The sequence below is a fragment of the Balaenoptera acutorostrata genome, chromosome 18, assembly GCF_949987535.1.
Source record: "Balaenoptera acutorostrata chromosome 18, mBalAcu1.1, whole genome shotgun sequence".
In the NCBI taxonomy this organism is placed as follows: Eukaryota; Metazoa; Chordata; class Mammalia; order Artiodactyla; family Balaenopteridae; genus Balaenoptera; species Balaenoptera acutorostrata.
In genome coordinates, this window is record NC_080081.1 from 61,465,002 (window position 1) to 61,476,778 (window position 11,777).

At 42.3% G+C, this 11,777-nt stretch overlaps 1 protein-coding gene and 1 long non-coding RNA gene across 2 annotated transcripts in view; one reads left to right on the plus strand and one right to left on the minus strand.

Moving 5' to 3' along the window:
• Nucleotides 1-7,392, minus strand: part of SUCLA2 (succinate-CoA ligase ADP-forming subunit beta) — a 47,736-nt gene extending 40,344 nt beyond the window's left edge. The window contains exons 1-2 of the mRNA XM_007186841.3: nt 7,256-7,392; nt 129-309 (exon numbers count right to left, since the gene is read on the minus strand). Of these exons, the coding sequence (XP_007186903.1) occupies nt 129-309; nt 7,256-7,345 (271 nt within the window). The 5' untranslated portion in view covers nt 7,346-7,392. The remainder of the gene's footprint in view (nt 1-128; nt 310-7,255) is intronic.
• Nucleotides 7,393-7,535: 143 nt separating this feature from the next.
• Nucleotides 7,536-8,584, plus strand: LOC130705636 (uncharacterized). Its single transcript, XR_009005972.1, has 3 exons — nt 7,536-7,892; nt 8,094-8,215; nt 8,357-8,584. It is a non-coding gene; the product is annotated as an uncharacterized LOC130705636 (long non-coding RNA).
• The last annotated feature ends 3,193 nt before the right edge of the window (nt 8,585-11,777 follow it).

Sequence of the window (11,777 nt, forward strand, 5' to 3'; positions counted from 1 at the left end):
TTACATTAATAAAACTTATTTTTTAAATACAAAATAAAAGCCAAAAGTTGTTATCAAACCAAAAGTAAAGTTCATATCTTATCAAAGATCCCATGTCGAGATGGCATAAGTTTTTCTTAATTTAGTACCTAATTTTTTGGCAATTGCATAAGCCTCATCTGGTGACTTAGCCACGTGTCCTTTGGGAATGGAGACGCCAGCTTCTTGCAACAATTCCATACTCAGGTATTCATGTAGTGAGAGATTTCTTTGCTGTTGCTGCTGTATTTGGAGTCCATGGTTGTTAAATAATCCAGAACTTCCCAGAACCTAGAGAAATTGGGGACATATTTATACAGAGTGATTTAGCAGTAATTCTTGTTAAAAACACCTTCTCAAAATACTTTATTTAGAGTACTCCGTTCTTCAAAACTATAACAAAATTATTAAGACATCAAAATATAATACTCAGAGTAAATTACAACACAAAACTAAGAGCTAATCTACTAGCTAATAGCAAATGTTACCGTTGTAGTTTTAACTATTTCCTCATCATCTCTAGTCCTTATCTTTTATTTGAGCTTTACTACCATATCTCTAATGATCTACAGAGCATTTCTACCTCAATGTCAAATTTTGCAGATCTAAAACCAATCTCCTGTTTCCACCAAATCAAAAATCCTTCCCATCTTTCTTCTCTCCACCATTCCTCCGGCACCTAACAAATTGCCTGACACTAGAGATAACTGAATGATCTGGTACCATTAAGCTTTCGTGCATTCAAAGCTCAAACCCCTAATTCATCTGTAGTGCACATTGTGGTGTGCTGCCCAGATCCTCCCTTGGGACCAAGGCATTCATAGCTCAGCTGCTGGGAGTGTTGGCAGCTGACAGGTCTCAGCTGAGTCCCCTCACTGGAGCCTCCCTGCCTTAAGTCATACCTCCTTTCCCACTGTCAGCCTGCAGCCAATGACTGGCCAATGAGGGTTAAGGGAAGGATGTAAAAACCTGGCACCGCACCCCAATTTGGGACAATTCAGGACCATCCTAGCTGCAGACCTCCCACAGGAAGAGCAGAGGTCCCCAGTGCACAGCACCACAGTTCTATGACTCCCTCTATTCAGTCCTCCTTCCTTCACTCTCCCGCAGGTGCCGCAGGTGTTGATCCAGAGATCACTTTCTAGTAAACTTCCTCCATGAAACTCTCCATCTAATAGTCTGCAAATTACAGCTCAGAGAACCAATCTGCAACATCATCTTTAATGCATTCCTTCTAAATGATTCCTTTAACTGGTGTCTCCTTTACAAACCCAGTTCAGGTGTATGTCCTTCACAACTGGACTGCGAAAGCTTCCAAGAAAGAAATGCCCTACAAACTTCCCTTTTTCAATCTACGTAGAACATTCATTCATTCAAAAACTTACTGAGCACCTAGACACTGGAAATAGTGAGGCGAACGCAACAAAACCCTTGCACCTAAAGCTTACAATCTAGCATGTATTTGTGTGTCGGGGGTAGGGGGAGGCACAGACAATAAACAAAATACATCAAACAGTAGCAGTAAGAGTAAGGAGATAGAAAATAAAAATTAAGAAGTGCTATTTTATACAGCTGGAGGAGTTTTCGCCACTAAAATATCCCTCAGTAGAGCTGAGTAAGAATTATTTTTTCAAAAAGAAATAAGTAGGAAACAGAAATAAGATGTCCCTCTACCAGCTGAATAAGTCACTGCTGAAAGACAAAGAAGTATGAGAGCTGTCAGCCACCGGTGGCAAGGTCACAACAATGAGAACTATTGAAGGAAGGATGCAATCAGAAAGATCTCCAGCATCTATGGTCCCAAAGCTCCACTAAGTTAGAGCCTAGTCTTAGTCCATCATTAACAACACACAGAAACACCTCCCTCCCTTTTTTTCAAACTCCTCAATCCTATCAACTTCATTTGGCAATATGTAGAACAAATTAAGTGCTATGAAAGCCTTGGAAAACTGCACTGGAATCACACATTTAAGTGTTATCCACCCATACATTCCCATTATCTCCACACAGAATACAGAATACTGAAACATCGTACATACGAAACAGTATCATAAGAACTGAATTGAAAGAAATCTTACAGAAAACAGTCTGATTCTTAAAGAGAAAAGTCTGCATCAAAATTACCTGGGAATGCCTCTAAAAGTGCAGATTCCAGGGTCCCCCTTTCATCTACAAAATCAGAGCCTCTGGACTGGGCCACAAGAAATCTGCACTTGTAAAAAGTTGCTGATTCTTAAGCACGCTACAGTTTGAGAACCACTAGTCTAACAAATCAATCACATAGAATAGCAAGCTATTTCTGATTCATCTGGTAAGCTAAAATCCTGGCTCACATTTCTCTTGGATAGCTCAATTCCCTGATTTAGTTTCACTTTAATATTAAAAACCAACAACTTCCCAAACTTCAGTATACATCTACCTTGCGAAATCCCATTCCTGGGTATATACTCAACAGAAATGAGTGCTTAGTCTACCAAAAGGCATATATAAGAATGCTCATAGCAGGCTTATTCATAATAGACAAAAAAATGGAAATGACCCAATTGCCCATCAATAGAAGAATGGGTAAATTGTAGTATATTAATATAATAGACTACTACAGAGCAAAAAAGAAAAAACCTACTGCTCACAGAACAATGGATTAATCTCACAAATATAATTTTAAGGGAAAGAAGACAGACACAAGAATACATACTTATGTGATTTCTTTTTATATAGTTCGGACCCGGTCAGAATTAACATACAGTGATGGAAGTCAGAATAAGTCGTTACCTTCTGTTGGTGAGTATTGGTAAAGAGAGTGCCTTCTGAGGGCTAAAAACATTGTATATCTTTTTTTTTTTTTTTAGAATATAAAATCATATATCTTATAATGTAGTGTATCAATTATATAAAGGAAAATGCATTTTAAATTTATTTATTTATTTATTTTTGGCTGTGTTGGGTCTTCGTTTCTGTGCGAGGGCTTTCTCTAGTTGCGGTGCGCGGGCCTCTCACTGTCGCGGCCTCTCTTGTTGCGGAGCACAAGCTCCAGACGCGCAGGCTCAGTAGTCGTGGCTCACGGGCCCAGTTGCTCCGCGGCATGTGGGATCCTCCCAGACCAGGCCTCGAACCCGTGTCCCCTGCATTGGCAGGCAGATTCTCAACCACTGCGCCACCAGGGAAGCCCTGTATGTATATCTTGATCTGAACAGTGGCTACACAGATGGACACATACATAAAAATCTAGCTATCCACTGAAGTTGTACATAAATTACACACTTTGCTGTACATAAACTATACCTCAAAATAATAAAAATAAGGGGGAAAGGGGGAGTACCTAGCATAAGCTTGGCGAAAATATTAATACACTGAAACATTTTTGAATGCCTATATACCAGACACTGTACCAGGAACACATAAAGAATGAGGCCAACCACAGAGTTCACAGATGTATAAATAAACAGCTGCAACACATATAAGAGCAATCACAGTCACTAGGTGGCACCTAATTAGCTGGACAGACCAGAAAAAAATACCATAGAGGCCTGATCCTAGTTTAAAAAAAAAAAAAACTAACATTTATAGAGGACACTTTGGGGACAACTGGGGAAATATGAATCTGACTTATACACTAGATATAAGTATTTCAGCAATTTTAAATTTCCTAAGTATGATAACTATATTGTGGTTATTTAGGAGAATGTCCTTATTCTTAAGAGACATACACTGAAACATCTAAGGGTGAAGAAGTGCCATGATACCTACAACTTACTCTCAAATGGTTCAGCAAAAATAAATGAATATAATTTGTACATACATATATATGTATATAAATTATATGACTGCATATCATACAATTTTTTTAAAGATAAAGCAAATGTGGTATAAAGTTAAATGTAGGTGAAGGCAATGTGGGTGTTCAATGTACTGGTTGGAACATACCTATCAGTTTGAAATTTTTCCAAAAAAGGCTGAGGATAAATCCATGATGCAAAACTCCAAGTATATTTTTATGGTTTCTTTCAAATATCTAGATCTATTTTCAAATATCTTTATTTACAAAGAATTAGTAGTACTCATAAGGTATTGCTGATAGCTTTTTATACCACTTTAAAGTTTTTTTTAAATATCTGAAATATTTTGATAATCCTTTCCTTGCACCACTAGAAGTTGTAACTTGAAATATCATCAGCTGTGAATTATGTTGGTAGTACAAATCACTGCATAATCACAAAGATTCCCATATGTAAGTATTTTTCTTTCCTGATATTATCACTTAGAAGATTCCTACTGCCAAAAGGCCACAAATTCCTGGCCAAATTCCTACCCCACCACCTATCCAATCACATACCTAGTTTAAATAATACTTAGTCAAAAGTGGAAAAATGTAGTTACTGGGGAGTATGATTCACAACAAACAAGAAGATACCTTAAACTATTTAACCTGAACTATTTTTACCAAATATACACTGGACGAAAGATACAGAGAAACTAGAAAACGGTCAGAGAACTAAACAAAATGTTTAAGAGAATTTGCTAAACTCAGTGGGTGACCTTGAACAAGATTCCTTAGGCCCTGCACCTCTATGTCCCCATGTACAAAAGCAAGAGGTTAGACCCAATTTTCACTGCAGCACCATTTACAATAGCCAAGACGTGGAAGCAACCTAAATGTCCATCTAAAGACGAATGGATAAAGAAGATGTGGTACACATATACAATGAAATACTACTCAGCCATAAAAAAGAATGAAATAATGCCATTTGCAGCAACATGGATGGACCTAAAGATTATCATACTAAGTGAAGTCAGTCAGACAGAGAGAGACAAATACCATTTCATATCACTTACACGTGGAATCTAAAAAAAAAAATTTGATACAAATGAACTTATTTACAAAACAGAAACAGACTCACAGACACAGAAAACAAACTTATGGTTACCAAAGGGGAAACGTTGTGGGGGGGGGGGTGTGGAGGGATAAATTAGGAGATTGGGATTGACATATACACACTACTATATATAAAATAGATAATCAAGAAGGACCTACTGTATAGCACAGGGAACTCTACTCAATATTCTGTAATAACTTGTATGGGAAGAGAGTTTGAAAAAGAATGGATATATGTATAACTGAATCACTTAGCTGTACACCTGAAACTAACACAACACTGTAAATTAACTATACTCCAATATAAAATAAAAATTAAATTAAAAAAAAAAAGCAAGGGGTTAGACTAAGGTGATTCCAAACTCTAAAGCTATATTACTTAATGTGAGGGTGGAAGAGAACGTGTTTAAGACAATATATTAGGCATCTCTATATGGAGAGATAAAGACTTTTAAAGGAATTTCCAAAAGTATACAGACAATGTTTAGAATGGAAACATATTTGTTCACCAAAGTCTCATTTTCTAAAAACTAGACAGCCCCCTTTAAGACCCATAAGAGGGAAGTTCAAGGCCAAAAAAGAATCACTTGCCTATTAGGAAGCAAACTCACAGAATTAACTAGGTTGAAAGTATGAATAGCTTTAAAAAGAAAAAAAAAAAAAGTCTAAATCAATTCATTTATGGCATGTCTGAGGTTACTTCAGAACACAACCTAAAATTCTGGAATTGACTTAGGAAGCTAATCATGCCCTTCCACAAGTTTATCAGTGTCAATGTTGGAAAGAATTGTTTAATTCTTATGCTCTAGGAAAAACCGTAGAGCAGATTCAAGCACACAGGTTTTGGAGCCAGACACTTCTGGAATTAAGCCTCAGCTCTGACCTCACCTGCTTGGTGACCTAGACCAAATTACTCGTTCTCTTAGCCAAAGTCTCTCCATCAATGATGCGGAAATTAATGACTGACTTACAGTGTTGCTGAAAAGCCTACTGAGAGATTACATGTAAAATGCTTGGCACAGTTCCTGGCCTACAATAAATGCTCCAACTGAGCCCTCCTACAACCAAGTTCCCTTACTGAACTTACAATTAATCTCTCTACCCAAAAGCTTATTCCTTTTCTTGTCCCCTCCAACTTCAATCCTGTGCTAACTGAACACTAATCAACCAGAGTCAGATGACTAAAATTGCTGTGTTGATAACATCATTAATGCACTAGAATTGCTATTGCACATACCATCATTAAAGTACAAACTCAGGTTGTTTCTCCAGGGCAAGATGAGCTAATAGGCCCCCAAGCCATGGACCATTTGGCCAGGGAACCATGAACAGGAGACAACCTGACCCTCTGAAACTAGAATTAAGAAGTGTCACAGGAATTACACAAGCCAATGTTTAATCCCAGCTTCTTTGTTCTTCCCCTTTAAAAACAACTCCTAACTCAAAGACCAAGTTGTAGTGGATTTGTGACTTGTCTCACACTCCCTTGCTTGGCGCCCTGCAAATAAACGCTTACTTTGCTGCAAACAACCCCTGACAGTTTGGCTTTCTGTGCCACGGGCACACAAGCCCTTGCTCCGTTACTTACGCACACACACACACACCCTGCGTCTATTATACACACACACACCCTGCGTCTATTATACACACACACACCCTGCGTCTATCATACACACACACACACACACACGCACACACCCTGCGTCTATTATACTATATTCTATGCAAAAATGAAGTGATCCAAAAGACTATCTTATTTCCCCAGTTGGTAAGCTGGTAAACACCATCTCATTACCGCTATTAAACAGAACAGTACACCACTACTTGGAGGAAATGGGAAACTTCCCGGCCTCGTCCCAGAAAAGGCCAGTCAGCAAGCACGGCTGGTTCTGTGAAGCCACTCCTACGTGTGACAGCTTCCAAGGGACGCAAAAGTACATCTGAAGGGCATTTTCCCCCTCCCCAAAGAGGGGCCGCGGAAGCCTCGGCCCACCGCGCCGGACGCCGGAGCAGCAGGAGAAAGCGTCCGGCCGCCGCCTCTCCACACGGAGCCCACCCGGGCTCCCCGCCGCCCCCTCAGTAACTGGGTGAGCAGCCCTCGCCAAAATGCTGGAGCTCCTCGCAGACTTAAGCCTGGAACAGAAAGGCGTAAACACGAGCCCGCTCGCAGTCCTGGCGGGCAGCACTCCCGGGCAAGCAGCCCGCCGGCCCGGCGGGGCACCCCCTGTTACCCAATGTCACCGACTGCGGGGTGACCCCGAGCCGGTCCCCGGATCCCCTCACACCTCGCCCACAGGAGCCAGCCCCCCACCTCGCCCTTTCTCCTGCCGACCCTCAAAGCGAGAGCAGGCTGGGCCGCAATACCTGGGCGGCGGCCCGCAGCGCCGTCCGGGGCCGGTGGCTCCTAAGGGTGGCGGCAGCCAACAGCCGGCTGTAAAACATGGGGGCCGCCATTTCTGAGTCCGACCCTGGGCGCCGCGCGCAGGCGCAGAAGCTCTAGGCGGCTGGCGACGCAGCGGCTCCCGACACGGGGACCGCCCCTGGCCCCGCCCATGGGGCGGAGTCTCGGGTTAACTCTGCTGCTGCGGTTCGCCCCGGGCTGGCAAAGCAGGAATTGCTCCTGAGAAGCTGGGCTTGGCGGGCGTGGAGCAAACTTTGACCTTTGTGTCTGTTCACCGCAGCCTCAATATACGACCTTCGGCCATCGCTCAGCAACCTGAAGTTTTCCTAGCGAAATGTAATGGAGAGACGACCAGCGCCACCACCTGTGTGATCTTAAGTTTTCTGAGCCTCAGGTGCCTCATCTCTTTAAGATGGGGTTCATTCAGAAAATAAGAACTGCATGTCTGTTTTGTGCCAAACACTGCAGGTGAGCTTTGGGATACAGCAGTTAGTAAAACAGCGCGGTTCTGCCCTCTAAGAAGATGCTCAGCCGCTGGTTACTGAGAACTGTTGCCGGGAGACAGCCTCTCAGATAGCTCTGAGGAACTGCTCCAAAAAGGTAAGGGAGGAGCCAGGTTGTACAGGAGTTTTTTGGTGGGGACAAAAAAACATGCAGTCGAACATAAAAGGATCACTGCTAATCACAAACAGCAGACAAGACATCTCAAGTTAATGATTTTAGTGCCGTTCTAGGTATGGGAAGATGCAAGGATCTGGGTTCATTGAAATTATTCCTCAGAAATGCATCTTAACTAACTAGGACCAGTATCCAGAGCACAGAATGCTTCCTGTTTTTCTCCATCCTGAATTCCCCGCGGGGCACACCCAGGAGAGGAGGTGTGTGTCTGGGGCTCGGGTGGCTGATGATGGCTTGATCCTTGGGTAAGTGGAATGGGGGGCAACATTCGCTGTCCACATTACCAACCCAGAGGATGTATCAGAATCACCTGGGAAGCTTTTTTTAAAAAATACTTTCGGGCTTCCCTGGTGGTGCAGTGGTTGAGAATCTGCCTGCCAATGCAGGGGACACGGGTTCGAGCCCTGGTCTGGGAGGATCCCACGTGCCGCGGAGCAACTGGGCCCGTGAGCCACGACTACTGAGCCTGCGCGTCTGGAGCCTGTGCCCCGCAACAAGAGAGGCCACGACAGTGAGAGGCCCGCGCACCGCGATGAAGAGTGGCCCCCGCTCGCCACAACTAGAGAAAGCCCTCGCACAGAAACGAAGACCCAACACAGCCAAAAATAAATAAATTTAAAAAAATACTTTCACCAGAACCCATCTAAGGAGTGGAGTCAGGGCATCTGTATTTCTTAGAGTTCTGCAGGTGAATCACATGCACACATTGTGCATGGAAAACCCTGAGATGACATGTGCCCCACCAAAGAGTTGACCACTGGACAAAGGACTGGGTGCCTATTCTGCTCTGAACAGCGAGCTTTAAAATGTGTCAGAGCGATTTCTGTGGGCAAGATCTTAACCTAAGAGTAAGTGGGCGTTGCTGACGACATTCGCCAGGCTCTGGCACCTACCTCTGATGCACAGTGACCCGATCCACAGAACAGCACTGTGCAAAGAAAAAGTGAATCTAAAACAAGCAGCCTATTGAATTAGGGAATGGAAAGGAGCTTTTTGCATCCCCCCTTCCCCCCCACCCAAATCTCTTAAGTTCTTAAAGTTAGGACTGTCTTAAAGACTTTATTGTTTCATTGATACTCATGCGGGGACTGACCTCAAGGCTCCTTTCATCACTAATTGATATTTTGTGCAGTTAGAAACAGGAAGGGGGGAACAGACATTAGCAGTTCAGATGTCTCTTGCTCCACCTTTCTACTGCCCAATCTAACCAATCAAATAAAATATGGATAATGTCCCAAAACCCAGCATTGAGACCTACCAGTTTCTGTTAGGAACAGCTATCCCATCAGATACGAATAGAGTTTATACTTATTTTCAAGCCAGCTCTTTTTAATTGTCAGTAGTTGAGCTACCAAGTACCACCAACCGTCTGAGTCCAAGGCCAGTTATTTAAAGGGCACATGGGTAAACCCAGAATAAGTCAGCATACTAAAATAAGATGTAATGCTATAGCCCGGCTAGGATCCTGACTGGGTTAACTTTGCTTCACAAGCTTCAAGTCGGTCATAGGTGATTCATTAAAGGAAACATCTCCACTGCCATGCCCTCTGCAATACTGGCTCAAAAACAAGAACAGCGGCAGCAGAAGTAGGGATTAGCAGCAGGATTGAGAAAGAGCACATGCAGGTCCCATGGGCCCCAGCTCCTTTGGAAGCGTAGGCAAGGAGGTGGGAGCAAACTCGTCCCACAGCATTTCTTGGCTGTGCTCAGAGCTCTGTACCTCTAGATAGGTAGGTAAAATGATGATGGGCGTCATACCTGCTAAGTGCTTCACCACTACACAACCAGCCTTAAAAAATGAAATCATTTTATCAAGAAACTACTTTTTGCACAGCAAAAACTTGTGCAGTCCTTATCTACAAGGATCTTAGAAACTAGTAATGAGCAGTAAAGGATAGCAGAATGTGATTAAGGAAAATAGACGCTGAGGTCTTGGTGTGCTTTTTTTTTTTTAAGTTGGGAGAGGTAGGAGGGAGAATCCTTGAGGAAGAGGGGAAAGGAAGAATTGTTCTTCAGGTACAATGGCATTCCTATCCTTAACCTTTAGTCTCCCCCTTTGTCTATCTCTTCCTTTTACTAGGTGATTAATGGTAGGATGGTATGCAGGAAAAAAGGCAAAAGAAATTTCCTGAGGGAAATTTAATTTTTAAATTAAATTTTTCACAGTTTTTTAAAAACATTAAAGGTTTACACCCTCTACATTTCAATGCCCAGAGCAAAGCCTTAGCTAAACTGTCCTATTGTCAACTATAGCATTAATAGAATTACAAAGTGCTGTAGAAACAACTTGCAATATATCTGCTTACCCCAAACTTCTGAGGGCTAAGATGAATAATAGCCATCTACTGAACACTTAGTTTTTAGTGCCAGATTCTTACATACATTTTCTTTCTTTTTTCTTTTTATCCCCTATCCTTTATTTTGCCGTGAGACATTTTCAGAATTCTCTGGTTTTCATCTTACTCCATTTTAGACATCCAACCTCTGCAAGAGAAAGAAACCAGATGTATACAGTCTCTTGAACTAAAGTTTGGGGGTGAAGGAAGATCAGTAACACAACATGGGACAGCTGGATGTTTATACAAGATTTCTCTTAGTTCTCTTGAAGCCTCAGAAATGGGAGAAGGAGAAACCTCATCTAGCCCACCCTTGAAAGGCTGTGGCAACAGAGAGAGAAACATACATTTGCATATTAATCCTCACAACAAATCCTGCATTTTACATAAAGGAAAACTGAGGCTCGGAAACAGTAAGTAACTTGCCCAGTGTCACAGCTTTTACTTGACTGTTGCAGCACAATATTTGAACCCAATTCTGGGTGGCAAGATGAGAATTTGAGATAACAATTGAGACTCAAATCTTCTTTTCTTTAATCCTTCACCTTTCACACCATTTAGATAAAAGTGTTCATCACCTAAAGAAAAAAATGATAGTGCAGACCAGCAGAGGACAGGTTTTGAATTGCAAGTTCAAGAGCTTTGAATTGCAGGAGACTGAACTTTAAGTCAAAGTCCAGTAGGACTCAAGGAAAGTTTATGCCTCAGAAATAGAATTGGAATTACCTTGCCTCTTGAGACAATGGGCAGGAGAGTAGAAGGGAAGCAAGACACTCTCTGGCGGTTCCTTGAGGAAGGTCCCCTTGCTGTGTACTTGCCAAAGCCATTGTCTCCAGGACAAAAGGCAATTCCACCCCCAAAGAGATTCAGGAATCTAAAACAAGGAGCACTGGAGGGAGACCCAAAATCCCTTGAGTACAGGGATGGCACGGGGTGGAAACCTCTGGCAGGCTAGTGCACCCCTGCAGATGGAGCTGAATAATACTCTCAGGATTTGCAAAAGTCTACAAGGGCTTTCTGAACCCTTGAGAGTTATGTCGACAAGCATGGAGAGCCAGCAGGCCAGAACAAGAAAGGATAGACCTGTAAGGAAAAATGCCCCAGAGCATACAAGAAGAGGGTGTATCAATATATGCCAGCTTAGTTAAGTATATGCCAAGGACTAGATGTTCCCTGCTGATCTGTCCTGCATGTATCTCCTGGATCTAAAGAGGAAGGAGAGAGAGAGATCCTAATTTAAGAAAGGTTAAGTTTCTGGCACTTGATGTAATAACAGTTAATAATAGAATTCAAATTCAAATGTAGAAAAATATACAAATATTTTCATAAACATGAATATATGGAATGAACTTGGAATCACTGCACCGCTGGTTCTCAACCTTGGCTGCCCCCTAGCATCACGTGGAGAGCTTTTAAAAATACCTTTCCTTGGGCCCCATCACCAAAGAGTCTAATTCAGTCGTCCAGGGTG